Raw genomic sequence first — 22,691 nt, 5'->3', positions numbered from 1 at the left:
ACCAACCAAGCCGACGACAGGGTTGGGTTTATTGCTCTTGACAACCATTTCAACGTCTCCAGTACCTTTCGCCTATGAACGCATGTCTTCTGTGATGACCAAACCTGTGTTCCAGCTGAGGAAATATCTTCACAAGGATTCTATACATAGAGCTGTAATACCATATCCTCCATCTCTTCCAAAACAAAAGTGATCCAACAACAATTCCGAACCCACATGTAAATCCAATCTCAACAATGACTATATTCCAATCAATCTCATCTCCAGAACTTGGATGACTTCTTTTCGTTGCCGGATGTGACAACCTTGTTCTGTTTTCTTCGGTCAAAGGAGGCCCGAATAAATCTTTGTTTCCTTCAAAGGAAGATTTTGAAAATGTTGGAAACTGGTTAATGCTCGGAATCCTGCCGACCAATTGATTGTGTGACAGATTCAAGAACGAAAGGAAAGTGAGTTTTGTAAGTTGTGGTGGAATTTGACCGCTCAAATTGTTCTGTGAGAGGTCTAAAGACTCTAGCTGACTCAAGTTGCTTAATGATGGTGGAATTGCACCTGTGAAAGCATTATTGGACAAGTTGAGGATATGCAGTGATTTGAGTTCTCCAATTTCATAAGGTATTGATCCGTTGAACTTGTTGCATGAGAAGTCAATCGAGGTGAAGACTGTTAAAATCTTTACCAGCTCTATCTCCAAACCTTTGGTGGTAACTGTAATTGTATCCTGATAATAAATACCACGACCGTTGTTGTCTTGAAATTGAAGGTGATTGAGCTTTGATGGGGCATCATCTTCATTGGCCATCATTGCCTGCCAAGTTGTCAAAGCTTTTCCTGGTACATTTCCACTAAAATTGTTGTGAGCTAGGTCTATGATTTGAAGCATTGGCCAAGTGCCATTATTCTTGGGACAACCAATACCTCCATAAAATTTATTGGATCTCAAGATAAGGACACGCAAGGTGGATATGTCCTTCAAAAAGCATGGAAATGGACCTGTTATTTGATTCTTTCCAAGGTTCAGAACTTGTAATTGAGGGCAATTGACGAGTGATTTTAGAAACTGACTTTGTATCTGATTTTCACTGATGTCTAGAGTATGCAAACTGCAATTGTGAGACAACATGTCTACATTTCTAAGATTGTTTCTCCTTAAATTAAGTACTGAAAGAGTGCTCATTGTAGTCAGGCAGTGAGGGACCGTGCCACTTAAGGAATTATTGGATAGATCAAGAACCTCAAGGTAAAGTGAATTGCATATTGATCCAGGAATTATCCCCTGAAGGTTGTTGCTTGAAACATAGAAGAAACTGGTTTGAAGAAGCATATCTCCAATGGTAGTTGGTATGGTAGAGCTGAAGTTGTTCCTTGAGTAATCCAGATAATACATGTTAGTTGACGATGAAATTGGGATTTCCCCATGAAGCTTGTTGGAATGAAGGTCAAGGAGTTCCATAGAAGTGAGATTGATTGTATGACCTTCTAGAGTTTCTAGAGAGTTACACGAAAGATTTAGGTAATTGAGATCTCTGAACCTCCAAATCCAGTTGGGTATCTTTCCCTGTATCTGGTTATCTGAAAGATCCAACGACTGTAATTCAGATTGATTTCTCAAGAAATCAGGGAATGTTCTCAAGTTTGATGAAGCCAACCCCAAATATTCAAACTGAGGAAAGTAGGAATATGAGAAATTGGTAGCATCATGGCTAAGAAGCAAGCTATTGTGTGAAAGATCAAGAATAGAAAGATTTCTCAGATGTTGAAGACCATCTAGAGGAAACGAGCCACTGAAATTATTTGAAGAAAGATAAAGATAAGTAAGGCTCCGTAAATTAAAGATAGACATGGGTATTGGCCCTTCCAGATTGTTTCCTCTCAAATCAAGGACATTGACAGAGTAGGATGAGAGATTAGAAATTTCAGGAAAATGACCAGAGAATTGGTTGTCGGAAAGATCTATATTATCTAGCAAGGGAAGAGAAAACAGAGCTGATGGAATATTCCCATCGAGCATGTTGCCAGCTAAGTCGAGATAGGATAGATTAGTAAGGTTTTTCCAGTGGATGCAATTAATATTACCTGTCAGACCATTTGAAGAGAGCTCTATTTCTTCTAGATTCTTGGCCCCACTGAATGATGGAATTAAACCTTCAAACTTGTTTCCATACATCGACAAAGAAACCAATTGTGTAAGGTTTGTCATTGACTTGGGGATTGATCCCGTGAAATTACAGTCTGAAATATCAACTGTGGACAACATTTTGAGGTTGCCAATAGAGTTTGGTAATGCCCCTGAAAAATTAGTGTAGTGTAGATCCAGGTATTGAAGAGATCCATTCTTTGGAAATTCTGGCAAGGAACCATCAAGTTCTTCATTTTCCGAAAGGCGAATCTCACGAAGAGAAGGTAATTGAAAGATCTCTTTCGGAAATGTTCCTTGCAAATTACAATCATTGAGAATCAAGGATGTCAAGTTTGAAAAGTTGGCAAAGAATGCTGGAACTGGAGCAGAGATATTGTTCAATCTCAATTGAATCACGGAGAGAGATCGGAGGTCAGCAAGAGACTCGTGAAAAGGGCCTGAAAGATTACAATAGGACAAGCTCAACACCCTGAGGTTGGGAAGGGAAGATGATATGGCTTGGCACCACTCACTCCCCTCTGCTGATATTTGGACATAATCAAGATACAACTCTCTAAGCTCTGTGAGGTTCTCTACCAGCTTGTGTAAATTTGAGATCTCAAGGAACTCAAAAATATCCTCAAGCGTGAAAGAATTATAAGAAATGTCAAGAACTGCCAACCTCCTCAAGCGTGAAATCTCAATCGGGATTTGCCCTGAATAAGCATTGGCAGATAAATTTAGATACCTCAAATTCATGAGCTGCCCGACTGCAGAAGGAATTGATTGAGAGCCGTTGCCAAGTTCGTTGTAGGCCAAATTGAGGCTTTGAAGATTTTGAAGATGGAAGAGACTGCTGGAATTGTCAATGCCACCTGAGATTGACTCACTGCTGAGGTCAATACCCAGAACACGGCCATTGGTGCTGCAAGTAACTCCGACCCAAGAGCAGCAATCGGTACTTGAGTTCCAGGTAATAAGCTTGGAGGAAAGAGAGGAATTGAATAAAAGGTTGCTCTTGAAATCGAGCAATGATTGTTGCTGGTCTGGAATACACTTGCTATGAACTAGAGGGATGATGATGATGATACTAACCCAGAGTGTGACTAAGAGAAGGAAGAAATGTAGCCAAGTTTTCATTCTGGATTAGCTTTTTAGAGGCGTCTTGGTTAGGTGAAGAACTCTTAATGGTTAGTGGCTTTTATAAGGTGGAATTGGAAACTCCAGGAGATTTGTAACCACAAAAAAAAATAAAAATAAAAAAAATAAAAAATAAAAAGAAAAAGAAAAAATTAAATGTATATGATACTGACCATGAGAGTCGCAGTCACACTGTGGGCTCTGGGTTCAGATGTTGCTTTTGAATTTCTGGGTTGGAAGGTGTTGAAAATTCTAATATTTAGATAGACCATGGAACTAAGTTGGAGGCTACATATATTTCAAATGTCGAAATTGCATCTTTTTGTAACTTTTTTTTTGGCAAGGTAGATGCATGATTAAGGAATGAGATGAGATAAGTTATGGGGTCAGTAGAATATTCATATATCAATTGGTTTTTGATGGTCTGTAATTTGAGCTATGTCATCCGTTTAAAAAAGATGAGGTGAGTTGTGAATACCCCTTCTTATACGCTAAGAGAGGTGATGGTATTTTGGTAATAGAAATGGTACCGTGGAAAAAGGGTTCCATGAGATTTGTGGTTGCTTGACTGTGAAGTCTTCTCCATCTGTAAAGGCTGTTTTATTGAAAGTTGCTTTCCTACTTTAATTCAGTAGATGTTGATATGGAAGCTCAAAATAGTCTCCAAGATATTTGTGGCAAATACAGCAAACAAAAAATAAATAAATCAAAACGTAGCTTCTGCTAATGACACCAAGCATATAACAATATATTTAAACTTGAAGTTCAACACCAAAAAATCAACCTCATACTCATCTCCAATCGCAACACCTAAAAAGCCTCCACCGGGATTCTATTTCGATCTCTATGATAGCATGATTAGTTGCTGCTAACAAACCTCATGCTGAGGATCTCTCATGTGTACTAGCAAAGACAAAGACAAAAAAAAAAAAAAAAAAATCATATGCAATTTCCTTCTTTATTTTGCATACTCACCAACGAAACTCTAATTAAGTTGCATGTGTACGTAAGAGCCAATTATGTTAGAAAAAGCATGAAAGTTGCCTCAGTTTATCAGAGTCAAATAGTAGTAGTAATTCGATAAAGTAATATCGAATCCTTTGGTTAAGACATATAATTGTGAAATTGCTTCAGGTGTGCATTCAGTATAATCTTTTAGAGAAGCCAGGGAATTTTGAGATTCTGCATAGATATGGTGAGTTTAATATCGTGGAAAAGCATTCATGAGATTGCTTGACTTTCAAGTCTTTCCCAATTTTTCCACAAATTAACTAGCTTGACTAATGTGCACAAGTTAAGAGAAGACCGAAGGCTAGGAAATTTCAGTGATTGAAGAGTATTGACCGAAAGCGACGGATGTCAAGAAATTAAGCCCTATAAAAGAAAAATCAGAGATGCTGAATAGTCACACTCACAAAACCGTGCTATATAAGTTCAAGGAATACATTATACATATTGAGGAAGAGGAAAGAAAAAAAAAATGGGGGGACTGGAACTTGCATAATTAACAAACCCCAAGGCTGGCGCGTAAGAAGTTGAAACTTGAAAGCAAGAAGAAAGAGATAGTGAACGGTTTAGGCCCAATCAAATGGATTGTAAGGCAGGCTATATGTGACTCGTTGAACTATTCTTAAGATCAGCCTAGGCCCAATCAAAGGCCCAAATCAGACTGATCCTCCCCAGGTGCTTCTAGTCTCTCACTCTCAGTATCAGTCAAAACCCAGTCTCCATTTCCAACCTTGCCAAAAACCAGAGCTTCAAAGCTCTCGACTTTCCTCCAATGGCTTCCATCAACTTCAACCCTTTTGAGGGCTGGTTCCGAAAACCCCCAAACCCACTCCCACCCATCAACCTTCTCTCCCTCGCCGACTCATTCTTCCCCAAAACCCCAACCCCCACCCCCCAATTCGCCTCCCTCAGCCTCTCAAACCCCTTCAAATCCCCCAAAAAACCCGACCCGAAATCCGAACCCGAGCCGGAGAAGCCCGGGCACTACACCCAGATGCTGGAGCAGTTCTTCTGGGAATGCGGGAACCTACCCGATTACAGACACACTCCAGAAGTGGACAAGATTCTAGACTCCGACCCGATTCTGGAGAAGAAGGAAAACCCGACTGAGGAGGAGATTAGAGAGAACGAGAAGTTCTGGGAGGAGTTTCGGGCCAGCCCGGTAATCAAGTTCTTGACCCGGGCCGAGCAGATTGCCGATAAGATCAATGAAATGGAGCTGAAGGAGAACGAGAGGCCGTACAGGAGTGAGGACAAGAAGCTGTGGCAGGCTGTGCCGAATGTTATTGGGCCGGACGGGAGGCCCATGCCGAGGAAGGCGATTAAGACGAAGAAGGAGTCTGATGATAAGTTCTGGGATTTTGCAAGGCAGTTCTTTTTCGGGCTTTGGGGGTTCCAGCAGAGGCCGTACCCGCCGGGCCGCCCCATTGATGTGGCTCAGGCCATTGGGTACAAGAGGCTTGAGAAGAGATACTATGATTGTAAGTTTTCGCAATAGAGCTTTGTGTTAAATGAGGAATGTGTTTGTTGGTTTCATTTTGCTAATGTTGGAGGTGCGGTGAATTTGTGTTGAATGAAGAATGTGTTTGTTGGTTTGATTTTCGTAATGTTAGATATCTGTTGCGTTTAAGAAATGGGATTCTAATGTTGAAATTGCAACTTTCATTTTGTTCTAATTAAGTACTTTTTAGTCGTATTGCTGGTATTGGGTGTTGGATAGGAAGCATTGCATGGTGTTCTTTTGATCTATGTTGTGGTTATGTTGTTTGTGATGGTGATGTTATGTTGATACAGTTGCCATGAGGAGTGGTGGGTGGTTTTATAAGGACCGGTTGGGTCGAACAAGAGGTCCATTGGAGCTTATAACACTCAAAACAGCATGGGGTGCTGGGATTATTGATAAACACACATTCATTTGGGGTGAGGATATGGATGAATGGGCTCCGATTCACATGGTTTATGGGATGGAACGTGCTATTGCCACCTGGGAAGGTATGCTAATTGTTTCCTTTCCTCCTACATCTGTTTGTAAGTTTCCACTGTTTTTTCTAAGAAATAGGACTCAATGCACACGCCCTTTAAATTGGTATTCCATGCAGTGCTAGGAAAGCTAATGTGCTGACATCAATTTTATCAGTCTCATCCCCATGAGCATGTCTGCTGTACAAGTACTATACTAATATACGAAGCCAATTTTGTGGAACTTATCAACTATAAGAAGCATTTTTCACATACATGAAGCGTGTAGGAGTGCTATTACTGATTTACTTTTGTGCTTTTGATAAATTGATTCTTGGTTTTATGATTGGGTGATCTGCAGTTAGACTCGGTGCTGCTGCAACTGCTTTTATTCACAAACTACAAAAAGGAATCCCTCCTTGGGTTCCACTAAAGGGATTTGAGGATAAAACCTATAAGCAATTACAAGAAGAGGCTGTAGAAAGCAAGAGACGTGACTTAGCAGTACTTGAAGCAAATGATGGTGTTTGGCCGGGTGTTAGAACTCCTAGTCATGCGTTATTTCTTTGGGCTAGTGGCTCTGAGCTAACAACAATTTTGGAACAGGATCACATGCCAAACAAATACATTCCTAAAGATCTTAGGTATACAGTAGTTGTGTCTATAATGTACTATGAGATGTAAAACCACAACTCTTTTTACTTATCTCTAACTTATACACCATCTTCTTGTGAGAGCAGGCTCGAGCTCTCTAGAATTATCCCTGGTTTAAGGCCATGGGAGGTTTTGAGTGTGGAACAAGCAATGGATCAGATAACATACGAGGGAGAGTGGTATCGCGAACCTCTTGGTACATACACGACTGGCCCTCCATACATTCGAGAATGGAATATGGATGTCCAGGTACACACTTGCTTTTGCATCAGTTTGGTTAAATTTAGTTTCTTTTGAGTAGTATTAATTTCAACAGCAGAATGTTAAACCAAAGGTCATGCACCATCAGTGTGAAAGTAGACGCTTAATAAACTTGTTTTGTTTGTCCAAGGCTCCCTTAATTTCTCATAACCCAAGGGAATAAAAAGGATATATACCATGATGCTTTTTAAAATCATTCTAGGATATTGAGTTTCTTAGAAATGCCTTTTTATGACATTTTCTGGTCATTTTGTACATTCCCCTCCTTAGGGATGTGCATGTGCTTCTATTAATTCTTTCATGTGTTTTTGTGTGCTCAGAGACTGTATAGGATCTATACCAACCTAAGCACCCGAGTCTACCAGAAATTGGAGAGATCAATTCCTGGTTTTGATAAAGTAATGGAGAAGGTCCAAGCTGATGCTGCTGCAAGAGATCAGAGGCGGAAGGCTAGAAGAGCTGCAGAGAAGCAAGCCGAGCTGGAAAAATCCTTTGGTGGAATTCGAACTGGTCCTGAAAATGACCCTTGATCATATTTCCATGTACTGAATGGTAACATCCCAAATTCCCATTTGAGATTATAAAGTGGCTTGTGAATGCATGGAAGGATGTTTAGGCAGATATAAATGGCGAACTTTTCTCCTTTCACTAGGAGCAATTATAACTGTAAGTTCTGTATCAGCCTCTCTTTTCAAGTTTCAATTTTTGTAAGAGACCATGACAAATAGTTGATCCTTTTGTCAACCCGGTATTCACGATAGTAATGTGATTCTGAAGAGTCCAATTTTCTGTTTGTTATGGTGATGTCGAAATGTTTATACATGATTAATCTCAAAAGTTGAAAGTAAAAATTGTAATGGCAAGTTCATTCATAATTAAGGAGGTATACATTCACACCTCAGCTTCATGATACATTGCATTATCATGGTTCCGCGAAGCTCTAGTGTTTAAGAGGTCTCTCGTTCGAATCTCTAATTAACGATGAGTCTCGATCGAAGTTATTTTGGGCGGATGCATGAACTCTGTTTTGTGCAATGTCTTCCTGTTTTTGTGTATTACAAAGAAGTCAAGAACACTGACCGACTTCTCTAAAAACAAATGAAAAACCATCTCATGATCTTATCCGATGTAAATACCAGTGCGGTGGAATTTTCAACTCCGACAAGGATAGCTTTTCCAACCGACCTTTTTTGTGGGAACACACCTAGATGCTCAGACTAGGACACGTGTTTCCTTGTCGTTGACCATGCTTTTCCATGAGACAACAGTTACGAAGTACGTGTAACAAAACCAGAGCTCCTTTATTAAAAGACTCCTCTGCAGGTGACGCCTGTCCCCATTACATAAGCTGCTCCTAAATATCAAAACAAGAAAGTGAAGAAGCAGAGATATTTGTAAACCCAGAAGAGAAACAGAGAGAAAACAAAAATGGATGATGTTATACCACAATCCGAGAGCCAGAACCTGACAACTCCTTCAAATCATAACCCAAAAGGTGATGAAGCTAAAGGAGAAGGAGGGAGAGTAGGTAATGGGTTCATCAGCAACCTGAAAATCCCTACTTTGAGCTCTGGAGCTGAAGAACATGGTGGAGATGGAGAAGGTGGTGAAGATGAAGAAAAGGGTGGTGGGCTTATAACCAACTTCATCTCCAACTTGGTGTCACCAAGGAGTACTAAAGCAGGGGAGGTTACTAAGCGAAAAGTTGAAGATGAAGTTGAGGCTGGTGAGATAGTTAATGGTAAGACAGAGCAAGATGTGGGTGGTGGTGAAAATGGTGGAGGGGTGATTTCAAACATCATTTCCAACTTCTTTCATCCAAGTGAGGAAGAGAAAGAAGGAGAGAAGGTGAAAGATGGTGGAAATAAAAGGTTGAAGATGGATGAGGAGGAAGGAGGTAAAGGAGGCCTCATTGAAAACATTGTCTCTCACTTGCCTACATCAATTCCAGGTCGGTCAATCTCTTCTCTGAAGCTTTCTGGGGGTTAATTTTGGGAATGCTGTGACTAAATTTGTGAATTTCAGTTGACATTTTTACTTGAATGTTACTAATTACCAGATGATGCAGCTCCAACAACTGATGAGGCCTCCATTCTTATTCACTCCATTGTCAAAGACTAGGCAGATCTTGGCCTCTACTGACTGAGTACAACATGTTGCTGATGTTTCCTTGTTTTGTATTTTCGTATTGTTGCTGTTGCTTAAATTGTCGACGTTGTTAAGTAGTAACTAGTAAGTACATTCCATCAATGAATTGGTATTCAAAGCAACATGTTTCAAGAGCCTCTATGTTCTAAGGCCTCCAAGTATGGTCGCGTCTTAGCATAATTAATCTCCACTTGGCAATTCTCTGCACAATTTATTTGTAGTAGATTACATCAATAGCCTACAACCATTGGAGATGTATGATCAATTGCTTCTAGAATCCAGTTGAACAGGGGCATTTGAAATGCTTGGATCTATCTGATTTCATGAATTATAACTCTAACCTCTAGCTGATTAAATCATGAAGCATAAGCAACTCAGCTTTTAGTCTCAAGCCCATCTGTCTAATGAATCATCAGCATACAAACTTAGGCTATTCATTCTGTCTGATGAGGTTATGAATTAGCAATTGAGCAATTAATCGCTTCAAGAAACACAAAATTTTGCTGATCCAGTGAATACAAATTGAGGGCCTAACCAGAAATTCGCAAGCCTTTATAATCAAACCTCCAAGGCTCCAACTAATTAAACTTGATAGGGCTTATGGTAAATGAAAATGATGCAGCGTGGACTAATAACTTGATAATGGAATTTCTTTTAGCTCTAACAAAACGAACTTTTTCTTTTTTTTCTCAGAACGTAGAATTACCGATAATCAACAGATTAAGTGCATCAGACATGGATCACGGTAGAGCCAATATAACCGCAAAAGTTAGAAACATAAGCGATTTCTTACTTGAAGGTGCGCCACCATCATGTGGATGAAGAAGTGGAGTAACGTCTTCGAAGTGGAATAACGTCTTCACTTCTACTGGAACACTACAAACCAAAACAAGAGAATGTTGATTAAACGAAGAACGAACTTATGCAATAACAATCCACAGTCACAAAGTAAACCAGTAATGTGTGCCTCTTTGTCCATATCCCCTATATGCAGCACATATTTCAGATCCCTATCAAAATCCAAATATTGCAGCCTAAAAATCTACATATCCCAAAACATCATGAGATTGGGTGATGGTCATGAATTGATTAGTGGCAGTTGGTGAAATGTCATGGAGTGTAGTTGAAGACCTCCAAATGACAACCACCAGAAACGGTTGCATGTGCTATGCACATGCTTCAGTCGTCCACTACTATCACCAGAATACCAAACCGATTAAGTGACCAAAGAAAAGCTACACAGTTCCTCTGTTCTAACTTCTAACTAAGCATTGCCCCTTTATTAATGTTAACCTTATGATAAATGACATGTACTCACACACTGAATAGATTTGAGGACTCAATAAGAAAACCGGAGTGTAGGATTGTAGGAACAAACTAGATGGTACTGAAAGAAAATCCAACTAACCGTTTGACTAAGACCCCACACTACCTTCCTCCAATATTATAGAACTCGGAATCTTGGAAACATAGATAGTTAGAAAAGCAAAATCCAAACGGACTCTCCCACTCAATGGTCCATTTCTTCCCAATAAAGATTTCTCTTTTCTACCATAAACTTCAAAATTGAGTTACTGTTGTTGTTTTTATTCACCAAACCTTGGTTTTTACTGTTCTTTTAAAACCCAACAACATGTTTTCACTTATAGCTTAAACAGCAAGTTAGAATCATACTTTGGGTAATCCCATTTCCTAAAAGAGATGAAACCCACTATGCAATACCAAGTTTTGAGCTGATCCATATGATAATATTGACAAAAATCAGTACTCAAATGAAATGATATTTGCCTAAAGTTTAAAAGAAAATTAATTAGGTTTAAACACTTGAATGTGTAATTGTCCAATCAGAGTCCTACAAGAGTCCTATGTCTTTATGAGTGTTGCTTAGTGCTATGTCTATATGCAGTCTGTTGTTTTGTCCACATATTAGTATTTTAGTGAGGAGAAGTTAGGCTCAAAACTGAAAAATCAACTTATAAAATGGAGGGGAGGAAGAGAAGGAATAGGAAGCGTTTGAAGATGGTGGCTTGGAAAACCTGGTTTTGCTTGAAGCAGTCTTTCCTCATCCCAACCAAGTGTTTTCTGATCAAGCTTACTTTGCGCTCAAGGCACAAACAGAAAGGTAAACTCGAAAACTTCATTTTGCAAATTCAGTTTGCTCTTTCTCTCTGTCTATGTCTCTGAGATATATGGTGAAAATGAATTGCAGGAAATGGGAATGGATTGGTGAGTTTGTACAAAGATATTGAAACTTGTGGCGAGTATGCAGATATAAAAGTGATGTGGGAGATGATTCATTCTTGTCCTCAGAATTCAAACAACAGTACTGAAAGGAGGAAGAGGTCTTCTTCTTATTGGAGATTTTGTGTTCATCCTAGTACATGAGTTCTGTAATTAGCTTTTGATGTTTCTGTGATCGCTTTGATTAGAGATCGATCTAAGTTTTGATTCTGGAGGATGTGACATGTAAATATCAGCAGCATCTGAGTATTAAAAGATGAGTGTGTCTAGTTTAATAGAAACAAGAGCATATTCTGAACGAGCATTGGAAATGTTCTACTACAATATTATAGCAACTTCATTTGAATAAGGACTCGAAAATTATCAACTTCAAAACACACTTACTTCTCTAGATAAGTTGAAGGCTATCTATGCCTTCAATCATAGATATGGCCAACGGTAAATAATTTTACATATGCAGAGAAAGCACTTCAAGACATTAAACACTACGAGTAGTACTAAACCAGCAGCTAATTTCCAAGATGCAGCATCTCCTCTTGATGAAGGAGCTGTTGATCAAAGTGCCACACTCCTGCAAACCACCAAACAGCTCATTTAGAGTTCAAAAGTTAAGAGGAGATGGGGAACAAATTCAAATTGAGGAAATTGAAAGTAAACTATGATGGTGTTTGTTCAAAAAAATGAAAAGTTCAACAGTGAAAAAGAAAAAGAAAACAGTGAAATCTGTTTCATACCATGTCCTTTTCCAACCATCCTCAACTGGGTGACATACTCAGCTATCTTCTTAATGGCTTCAACCTGTACATTAGGCACGCTTAAAATGATTAGTCAGTGTTCGAATAATAAGTAACGTTAACCCCCTCCTTAAGCCAGTGAAAAGTGGTTAACCAATAAAACTGATTGGTAGAACATGTGTTTCACCTGCTCACTAAGAAACTCCCTCTCGACAAACTCTGTCATTTGAGCATCATTGTTCTCCTCTGCCACCTATTTTTGATCAAGAATAAAAAGAAGTATATGTTGTAGTTAGGAAAGTTTGAAATAAGAAAGAAAGGGTCAAATGGGAATCAGATACCACCAATTGTACTAAGGAACCCAAAAGAAAATGTCATATGATAGAGATGTATTAAGTACCCTATGCAAACTCAAGAGCTTTTCATTTGTCAGCTTCTCCAAAGACAAAGCTAACTCCATAGCTGCATTAAGAAACCAATGACTGTTTAGTTAATTAAGAGGCTATTAACTTGGTCGGTCACATAATTAAACAATGCAAAAAATTGACTTAAGAAATTAAAATAATGCACAAATCTTCACTGCTATTGAGCTCAAGATAAATGAAAGACCCATTTTCATCTTTATATGCATAACTACATCTATTAGTACCAGAGTAATTGTTAAGAGACTAAATAATAACAAATAACCATGGAGAAGGAATAAACAAACAGTCTTTCTTACCATACAATGCATCTCCCTTCTCAACATGCTCAAATTCTGAAGGGGGATTTATAATAGAGTGTAGCTTTACTCTTCCACCACGTATATTCTGCCAAAAATTCATAATAAATGAAGTATCTGCAATACAAGAACAAAAAGAAAAACTAGAAACACACAGGATTCGTATCATCACGATGAGGTAGGTTGAGTATCTACCTGATATTTCATCAGTTTTTCAGCATGCTCTCTTTCTTCCTCACTTGATTCCTTGTAAAACCTAATTGGAACAAAATGAAACATACATCAATTTGTGATAGCACGAGTCATATATATAGTGGATCTAAAGGATTTGCGCAACACTTACTTGGCCATGCCCCTAAGAGCAACGTCGTCCCTGTCAAAATATGAAAACATGGAATGGTACACATACGACACATTGTATTCCACACTGTCACACAAACAAAAACATATGATCAGAACAACCAACAATTAACTTGAATCCCCTGTCAAAAATCTCACATGATACGTTATCAAACTACCAATTTGAATCATTGTGTGTAGTTGCGACAATCAAAATGTTAATACATATGATCTAAAGTCAATCCCTCTTTGTAACATATTACATCTAAATGTCATCATGTTATGTTATTAAACTGTCAATCTGAATCAATTTAACTACAACGTATGATCTAAATTCAATTAGAGAACGGAACATGTCACACATGTTTAAAAGTAAGATAAAACAACAAGATTATATAGAGACGGAATTACTTGATCTGCTCGTTTATCGCAGCTTCACACTCATCTGCAAAACACTGACGAGCAAGCGAAACATGACGTGCCACAGGAACAGCAAGAACCTCCTTCTTGACCTCTTCAAATGGTTGGAACACAACACCAGTCAGCACCGACTCGTTCAACGCAGAAACCACAAGGTTTCTGGGTTTTCTCTGCTGATTAAAACTCAGACCAGAAGAGGAAGAAGATCCAAGTTTTGAGCCCTTCAACAAGAGGCTGCTGCTGCTGCTGCTAAAATCAGCACCACCATCCCCTTGCTTGCTCGAGACCAAAAGACTCGAAACACTCCTCACAGACATTGCCATATTCAGATCAAACAACAAGAGAGATTTCTAAACTGAAACCTGGATTAATCAAAGAGCAGAGGAAGGAATTGGAGAATGAGAAATGGTGTGAGAGGCTGGGAGTGTGTCGAGGCATATATAAAGAGATAGAAAGTGTTCCAGGTGGCTGAGGCTCTATTCTGAGCCGTTGGATGAGAGAATTAGGATGTCGACACGTGGAGAGGCGTGTGGCGACCTCGTGTAGTCTATCCAGAGCCGTGGAATCTGGACGGGATCGGGCTCTATTCTGAGCCGTAGGATGAGAGAATTAGGATTTCGACACGTGGATTGGCGTGTGGCAACCTCGTGGAGTCTATCCACAGCCGTGGAATCTGGACGGGAAATCCGTTTCACATTACCAAACTTTTGTTTGTCTTTATTCTGCACAATCTGTCACTCGCGCGAGTACAGAAAACAGAAGTACGCGCGATTTAGAGACGCCAACTGGAAGAAAAAGGGTATTTTGGTAAAAGGAGTTACTGTTCGAGGGCGAGTGGCGCTTTATAATTTGGCTTCAAAGATTAGGGATGATGCTTTTCTGGGTAAAAGAATAGTATACGCCTCTTTCTGGTTTCTTCTGGATATGAAATCATGAATGGGTAGATGTGATTATCCCATCTAAACTGAGATATTGTCGAAGAAAATTATAGATGTGTTCGATAAATTACTAACGTGGGTTATCATTAAACGCAAATATTATTGTAAGTTTAGTTTTTCAAATGCTAAACTCTGAACAGTATAAACCCTAAATCGAATCACTTTTTATTTTTTCTATAACTTTATGTACACGAAATAATTTTGTGATATTTTACAATACATGAATTTAGGTGGAGAAGGAAATGAAAGGAATTTCTAACATTTTGCTTGATTTGTCAATGGGCCAAATGACAATCTGTGTCTAGATGCATTTTCGTTATTTATCAAAAAAAAAAAAAAAAGATGACTTTTCGTTATAATTGGACTCTGCGTAGGCCCAGGCAGGTCAGAATTGCCTTTTGAAGAATTTTAGTAATGTGTCTCTGAGTAAATGGGGAACATGGAAAAGGAAAACAAAACGAAGGACCCAAAGAGCAATCATTCACCAAGAGATGAGAAAACATGTGAACTTATTGGAAAACTTTGATTAACATGGTTGTGCATGAAAACTTCAATAGAAATGAATGAAAACTTTGTCATCTCTAGCAATGATATGGGAGTCTGTTGGGACCCGAGTCTGTTCTAATTAATGGAAAATTGTTGGTAACCGGCCGGCTCCTCTGTTCATCACACTATAGATTTTTTGTTCTCAGTTTTATATTAGATTTTATTTTAGTGATTATTTAAATACATAAAAGTATATTGACCAAAAAAAAAAATACATAAAAGTATAAAGGACATTATTTTGGACATAAACATAATTCAGAACTAACTGCATGCACTACTGACTAGCTACTTAGTAGCTATGAATTTTGGTGAATGGTGTGGTGTAGCATGATTTATTGATCTATGTAGGACTTCTATTATACTTCTGGTAACTACTCACTAGCTATGAACTTTGGTGCATGCAAAGAGTCCAAATGCTTTGGACAGTGCCTTAATTACCAGAAGACAAGCTAGCTAGCTCATATACCAATCGATTACGCAAGGAATCTGAAAAATATATAACCATATAGCAGTGCTTGGATTTGATTTCAGCTATTTAACAAAAGAAAGACTTCGATATGAGTTTGTCTTATGGAATGAGAGTGAGACGCAATTAGGGGAACCTTTACTATCTTCAGTGACAGGTGCAGCTAGTTGTGCTGAATGTCCGAGCGTCAACTTCTGGCTTGTGTCAAAAGACTCAAAACCTTGGCCTTTAGTCTTGTGCAAAATGTCGACACCATTGCGTATACATTCAAAACTATTTTGTTGACAAATATTTATTATTTTCTATAATATGCGATGTTTCAAATTTTTAACTATTAGATTTAATGAAAAAGAAATTAATATTTATTTTATTTCATTACACGCTTCGAAACATGATAGAAATTCTAAAATAAAACGGACGAGAGATGACATGGTAGCAATTCCATTGCAGGTATGGTAGGAACCTCATCTTGTGATCATTCCCTTTGAGATAATCTGCTTTGGGATGAACTGAAACGCCAAATATATATATTGAGAGTGATTGTATCAGATTGAGATAAAGACTTATATGCTTGTGGACAGAAACGAAGATCGAAGCTTGTGGATAGCACAAGCCCTTTACCCTCCCCATTTGTCTTCAAGTACAAGTGAGAAGAAATCACACAACTGTTGTTTTCACATACCTAGATAATTCTAGTTTCTCATTTTGAGAGATATCGTCATTGTGATTTAAGAATATATTGACAATGAAGAGTATTTATTGAGGACAGAGCATATATTGGTTCGTGAGAAAAAAACATATATCAAGAGATGTATCGACGTGTTTCATCTAGTGGTATTTTACTTTAATCAAGGTTTCTATAGTTTGGATTGGTGCTCTCTATCTTATTCAAGTGGGTCCAAATTCATGTGAAAGTACCATGAGTTTTAGGTATGTTCAATAGAGCAGCTAAACTCGATTTTTAATTATATATAATTATTTTTGAAGTAAAATTCAACTCCAATAAATTAGCTTACTATATTTAGCTAGTGAATCATGCATAACTAAAAGTAAAAATTATATTTCTCTCTCTTTTTTTTCCACATTTCAATTTACATTTCTATAAAACATAGTATTGTTGAGCCTACTACTGTTGAGCAACATTTCACTTACAAACATAGTATTTGTCCACATTTTACTCACAATTTTAGCTAAATTTAACTAAAAAGTAACACTTACTGTTGGACATGCTAAGAACATCTTTAGTTTAGCAATGCTAGTTATTTTTTAGTCAAATTTTAGCCAAAATAGTTAAAAAGTCATTTTCGCTAGCCACTTCAGAAATAAGGCTGCATCAGTTCTCTCTATGCAAAAGTAGTTATTTTTTATAATATTTATTTTTTAGTCAAAGTAGTTAAAAGTCATTTTCGCTAGACTTAAATTTATAATATTTATTGAACGACTTAAAATAAATATTTTAAATTAACAAAAATAATAGAGAGGCTCATCTCGCTCTCAATATTTATGAACGGGATAGCTAAAAATTAAAATAAAGAGCCAATTAGGAGTTTCATGTAGCTACTAAAATTGATAAAAAAAAACTATACATGTTGTCACGAAAAAACCGCTTTTCTCTCTCTCTGCAGTTTTGAGAGTCGACAGCGCCTCCTCCATTCCTCCACCCTCTGTGGTGAATCCCCCTGAGTTTTATCTCAAATCTGAGGCTTTATGTCTCAATTTTATTATCTTTTTCTTTGCTCTAACCCAATTCATCTCCAAATGTCCAGATCTACTTTCACTTCTCTCATCCTCACACAACTCCCTCTTTCGTTCTCTATCCCATCTTCTTCTTTTTCCACAATTCTGCCATCACACTTGTGCTCGACCTGGGTTTATATACCTAACTCTACACCTGAGAATAGTTATCGAACCGATACTCCACCGATGCTTGTGGATGTTGTCGGACCAGTGGCGTTGTGTTGCTCGGTGGTCTCCACCACCACGACGGCCGATCTTATGTCTTTTGGTACCTTTATCCTTCTTTTGCAGACTGTTCGGGTATGGAGAATGATGGTGGACAAACCCTTGGCATCCGGAAGTGAAGCGTTGGCTGATGTTACTCCCTCTGCAACTTGGAGGTCAGCAGCCATGGCGGCTGGTCTCCTGGAGGCAGTGCTTTGTGATTCTAGATCTAGAGTTTTTTTTGTTGTTGTTGGGTTATTGGGCCTCGGTGTGTTATTTTCTGTTGGATGTAAGTTAATTAAGCTTTTGTCTATTGGGCTTCTGGGTCTAGGACCTTTGCTTCCTTATGTACATCTACTTCTACATTTGTAGTTGTTTTGTTAATGAATGAACTATTTGACCAAAAAAAAAAACACAGCTAAAGAATCAAAACAGAGAGTCTACTAAAAATGCTCTAAAAGTAACTATAAAATTGGGCTTAACCTGCCTTATCACTGTATAATATCTATTGAAATGGTAAGGAAAACCAGTTACTCTTTCAGGCACTACGAATCTCTCAGTTTCAAATCAAAGATCTTTCACATTCTGCTTTCAACTCTCAACTATGTCTTTCTTCTTTCTGATCATGATCATCATTCATGTCCAATTCAGTATCTCTCTCTCGCATATCCCACACCACACTCTTAAATCTTCCCACAACAAATCAAAACCCTTCTCTGCATGGAGACAATGCAATCCTATTCAACCCGAAAACGATTTCCAGACCCCCAATTATTCACTCTCCTTTAAAACCCCTCCAACCTCACTTCTTCACTCTCCACCACCACAATGTCCACCGATGCCTCCCCTACTTTCCGGAGCCTCTCTCACTCTCAAAAACTCGATTTCCAACCCGAACCCGTTATCTCTGCCTCCACCCACGACGGCCTTGAGTTCTGGCAGTACATGATCGCCGGCTCCATAGCCGGCTCCGTTGAGCACATGGCCATGTTCCCTGTTGACACTCTCAAAACCAGGATGCAGATCTTCGGTGGGTCCCTCTCCGTTAACCCTGTCGGAGTCCGGCAAGCCCTGGGCTCCATTCTGAAGGTCGAAGGCCCGGCCGGTCTCTACCGTGGAATCGGCGCAATGGGCCTCGGCGCCGGCCCGGCACACGCCGTCTACTTCTCCGTCTACGAGTTCTGCAAGGAGTACTTCACACGTGGCAACCCGAACAACTCGGCGGCGCACGCTGCGTCCGGCGTATGCGCGACGGTTATGAGCGACGCGGTGATTACGCCGATGGATATGGTAAAGCAGAGGCTGCAGTTGGAGAGTAGTCCTTACAAGGGCGTTGGGGACTGTGTCAGGAGGGTTTTGGTGGAGGAAGGGGTGGGGGCGTTCTACAAGTCGTATAAGACCACGGTGGTGATGAATGCGCCGTTCACGGCGGTTCATTTCGCCACGTACGAGGCGGCGAAGAGGGGGTTGAGTGAAGTGTCGCCGGGGAGTGCGAGTGATGAGAGGTTGGTGGTTCACGCGACGGCCGGAGCGGTAGCAGGGGCTTCGGCTGCGGCTATCACTACTCCGCTTGATGTTGTCAAAACCCAATTGCAGTGTCAGGTAAGAATTTTCATTTTACTAAGAACGGGCTATTGAGAAATCCGAGCATCAACGATTCATCATTTGTAATTTTAAGCGTTAAAACAAGTTTACTTAGCAAACAAGGTTACTTCTATTAGTGTTTCCTAAGGTTTCTCTTTGGGTTGCTTTGGTTGGCCTGAAGTAGTAGGTTCCTATCAACCTATCTTGTTTCCTGAATATTAACCAACTTTGTTTACCGGGAGTTTGTGGATGTGATAGATTTTCAAGTAGCTACTAGTGAATAAAGATGGATATCGGGGGCTTATTTACTGAAAACAAGTTTCCTTAGTAAACAAGTTACTCACTTACTCCTATTAGTGTTTCCTAAGGTTTCTCCCTTCTTCTTTTTTTTTTTTTTTTGAAAAGGTTACTAAGGTTTCTCTTTGGTTTGAGAGTTTGCTTGGTTTTAAGTGGGGTTGTTCTTAGCGTAAAGTAGTAAGGTTGATTGGAACCATCTTGTTTCTTGAATATTAACTACTTTTGTATACAGGGGGTTTGTGGATGTGATAGATTTTCAAGTAGCTCGATCGGAGATGTTATCCGAAGCGTAGTGAATAAAGACGGATATCGGGGGCTTATGAGAGGTTGGATTCCCAGGATGCTCTTCCATGCCCCTGCAGCTGCAATTTGCTGGTCTACTTATGAAGCATCAAAAACGTTCTTTCAACAACTCAATGACGAGGATAAGTAACATGACAGTTGCATGTGCAGAAACCTAATCTAGGTTCGACATTATGCATGCTCATGATTTAGTCAATACCAGCTCTTTTTCATGTAGATGTATGCCGGTTTTGTTCGACTGGGAAAAATAGTCGTGTGTATATATACTGCATATTGATGGATATGCTGAATATAATAGTGTATAACTGTATATGATTTATCGATCAATGGGGCACTGATCATTTCCCTGATTCCAAGTTCTATTCGATTTGTCCAAAAAAGAACCAGCCTTTGGTTATTTGCGGCTGTAATATACTTGGTGCAAAACAAGTACATATAATCAGTGCAATCATGTACTCGGTCTGGAAACAGAAAACATTCTATACTGCAACCTGCACAAAATACAAATCATTTTAGTCCATACAGGCCTTAACCGTTTATGATAATTTTCTACCATCCATACAAACATAAGATTATTCAACATCCAGAAGAAACACATAATCATTCATTCAACAAGTTTTCATGGAGGACAAGCAAGCTGCAGCTCTAAACACTACAATTACACAACAGCACCTGATGAGCATTTAGACCTTTTAAAACTTGTCTACGGTTATTCCGTCTCTAGAAACCTCATAAGCCTCTCTACTCCTGCTTCTGTTCATCCCAGCCTGGAAATTAAGCTTCGATCCCCCAGACGAGATAGAGGTCACTTTTACCCAAAGTAAGGTCACCTTTGTCTTGATCCCCTGAATGTCTTCTAGCTTTCCTTTCTTCAAGTATCCAGTCACAGTCGTGAAAAACCGCAAAACAGACGAATCCCTATAGCCCACTTCACAGACTGAGGGTATGTAGACGGTAAGTTTTCCCGTCTCCTGATTGAATTCATAGTTTGTAGCATCCCGAGGAAAGATTCCTACTGCGAGGTCATACTCCTTAAGAAGCTCAGGCAATGGCTTTTGCATGCTTCCTGTTAAGATAACACTTCTTATTGGTTATAATTTGTGGCAATTTTAAAACTAACAAGACCTAAACAAGGCTAATCAATTCTTTATGGGAATAACAGTAACAACAGAATATAACAGGATTATCATAAAGCACTCCTGTCTGAAAGAGTATTAACACTTTTAACACTTATATGAATAGATTTTTTTCTTTTTTTTTGGAAGATGACATAATCAAGACCATAAAAGTACTCCTCCCCTCTCCCTGGTAGCACAATCACAAGTTTACAACTTATATTACTCCCTGCAATTCTTCAATTTACATTATTGTTATTTCCAAAAACCCCATTATTAAAGTCCTTTCCTTCATAGGACATTTTCCAAAAAATCAACCTAGTTAAAGCTGAAACAAACGGGTCATAAACTCATGCTGCATGAAGCAATCTAAAGCATATTATGCAAAACTTCAACCACATTGTCATACACAGCTCTGTAAACCCCTTACTTTACTACTTTAGCCTCGAACACAAAATTCACACAATCTAATTTTCGCCACTCAGACCCATTAAACCCCACTGAACAACACTACTAATGTCAACGTTCCCAAACCTACCGCCTATTGCAATATCCTAACTTCCAAAAGTTAATGCCAACGCAAGTATAACAGGAATAGCAGGATTATCATGAAGCAAAGCAACTAAAAGAACAAACTTTCCATAAAACACAAGTTAGCATATATGAATTTTGGTCCAATACGAAGCAAGCAAAGAAACTAGAGCGAAAACTAACCTTTGACCTTATTAACCAACCAACTGGCTCCTCCTGAAATACTGGATTGCAATGACTAATTACACAAACAATGTCAGTGCAAAAAATTAGTTCAAAGATAAGAAATTATTAAATAACTGATGCCACCAAGAACAAAATAAAAATAAAAAATAGAGATAACGGCGTCTCAATTATCTTAACACATATTAACACGGAAATCAATTATCCTAAATTTCAATTAAACAAGAATTGGATGAATGATTAATCTTAATGACTCTAATTAAGCAGGTAAAGAATTCAAATTTCTGATCCGAAACACAACAATTCAGGATCGCGAAACCAGAACAACCAAGCTGAATCAAATTGAGAGAGAGAGAGAGAGAAGCGAGCTTACGTTGATGTCATCGCCGACGGAGGAGATCTCCTTGGTGGCCTTCTGGCTGAACCAGTAGGACCCCGCCTTGTTCAGAATCTGATCCATGCAATCTCAATCCTTTCTATTCTCGCCGACGGCGACGTGTTCCGGCGGGTCACGGCGGAAGAAAACGATCAAAATTGTTTGAGATCTCGAGAGAGCGAGAGAGAAAAAAGACCGTGACTTTTTTTTTATCTCCGACCTCTGGTTCGATTTTTATTTTGGGGAAGAAGTATTGTGCTGACTTGGACATTTGTGCCATGGTGGAAGCTTCTACAACGATTCCTGTCCACACGTTTCTTATATCACACGGCACGTCGTTCAGCAACATAATTGTACATTTGTACGCATTGGGTATGTTTGTTTAACCGGATTACGTGGGCTTAGTGTTAAATAAGACGTTTTTATGATTTTGCGCTGATGTACAAAAAAATAAATGGCACTATGGGGCATCTCCAACAAAATAGTTAAATTCAATTTATATATTTCTATAACTAGTTTTGAAGCAAAATTTAACTCCAACAAATTAGCTATAGTTAAAATAAATTTAACTTTAGATAAAATTGCTAGCTATATTTAGCTACACAATCAGGAATATCTAAAGTAAAATTTATATTTCTCTTTCCTCTTTTATCCACATGTCAGTTTA

The 22,691-nt window shown here is 38.9% G+C and overlaps 6 protein-coding genes across 6 annotated transcripts; 3 read left to right on the top strand and 3 right to left on the bottom strand.

Annotated features, from left to right (window-relative positions):
* Positions 1-49: 49 nt before the first annotated feature.
* LOC133722764 (receptor-like protein 7) lies at positions 50-3,259 on the bottom strand. The gene has a single exon (XM_062149637.1). The coding sequence runs from the start codon at positions 3,257-3,259 to the stop codon at positions 50-52; it is 3,210 nt and encodes a 1,069-aa protein (XP_062005621.1).
* A 1,700-nt stretch (positions 3,260-4,959) lies between these two features.
* Positions 4,960-7,939, top strand: LOC133720052 (protein TIC 56, chloroplastic). The gene is made up of 5 exons (XM_062146243.1): positions 4,960-5,748; positions 6,062-6,259; positions 6,588-6,870; positions 6,967-7,129; positions 7,462-7,939. The coding sequence occupies exons 1-5, from the start codon at positions 5,040-5,042 to the stop codon at positions 7,669-7,671; spliced, it is 1,563 nt and encodes a 520-aa protein (XP_062002227.1). The 5' UTR covers positions 4,960-5,039; the 3' UTR covers positions 7,672-7,939.
* A 3,234-nt stretch (positions 7,940-11,173) lies between these two features.
* Positions 11,174-11,674, top strand: LOC133720054 (uncharacterized). Its single transcript, XM_062146245.1, has 2 exons — positions 11,174-11,411; positions 11,499-11,674. The coding sequence occupies exons 1-2, from the start codon at positions 11,270-11,272 to the stop codon at positions 11,672-11,674; spliced, it is 318 nt and encodes a 105-aa protein (XP_062002229.1). The 5' UTR covers positions 11,174-11,269.
* Positions 11,675-11,821: 147 nt separating this feature from the next.
* On the bottom strand, positions 11,822-14,151 carry LOC133720053 (ferritin, chloroplastic). Its single transcript, XM_062146244.1, has 8 exons — positions 13,736-14,151; positions 13,329-13,412; positions 13,181-13,241; positions 12,986-13,073; positions 12,665-12,726; positions 12,452-12,517; positions 12,265-12,328; positions 11,822-12,101 (listed from the first exon to the last, which is right to left on the bottom strand). Exons 1-8 carry the CDS (start codon positions 14,065-14,067, stop codon positions 12,040-12,042), a joined length of 819 nt encoding a protein of 272 aa, XP_062002228.1. The 5' UTR covers positions 14,068-14,151; the 3' UTR covers positions 11,822-12,039.
* A 4,163-nt stretch (positions 14,152-18,314) lies between these two features.
* LOC133721280 (uncharacterized mitochondrial carrier C8C9.12c-like) lies at positions 18,315-20,179 on the top strand. Its single transcript, XM_062147850.1, has 2 exons — positions 18,315-19,237; positions 19,749-20,179. Exons 1-2 carry the CDS (start codon positions 18,464-18,466, stop codon positions 19,947-19,949), a joined length of 975 nt encoding a protein of 324 aa, XP_062003834.1. The 5' UTR covers positions 18,315-18,463; the 3' UTR covers positions 19,950-20,179.
* Positions 20,180-20,401: 222 nt separating this feature from the next.
* Positions 20,402-22,257, bottom strand: LOC133721281 (uncharacterized protein At5g01610-like). The gene is made up of 3 exons (XM_062147851.1): positions 22,022-22,257; positions 21,649-21,703; positions 20,402-20,885 (listed from the first exon to the last, which is right to left on the bottom strand). The coding sequence occupies exons 1-3, from the start codon at positions 22,106-22,108 to the stop codon at positions 20,512-20,514; spliced, it is 516 nt and encodes a 171-aa protein (XP_062003835.1). The 5' UTR covers positions 22,109-22,257; the 3' UTR covers positions 20,402-20,511.
* Positions 22,258-22,691: the final 434 nt, after the last annotated feature.

The sequence above is a fragment of the Rosa rugosa genome, chromosome 7 (assembly GCF_958449725.1).
Source record: "Rosa rugosa chromosome 7, drRosRugo1.1, whole genome shotgun sequence".
Lineage (NCBI taxonomy): Eukaryota > Viridiplantae > Streptophyta > Magnoliopsida > Rosales > Rosaceae > Rosa > Rosa rugosa.
The sequence above is the reverse complement of the archived record's forward strand: the minus strand, read 5'-3'. Positions and strand labels throughout refer to the sequence as shown.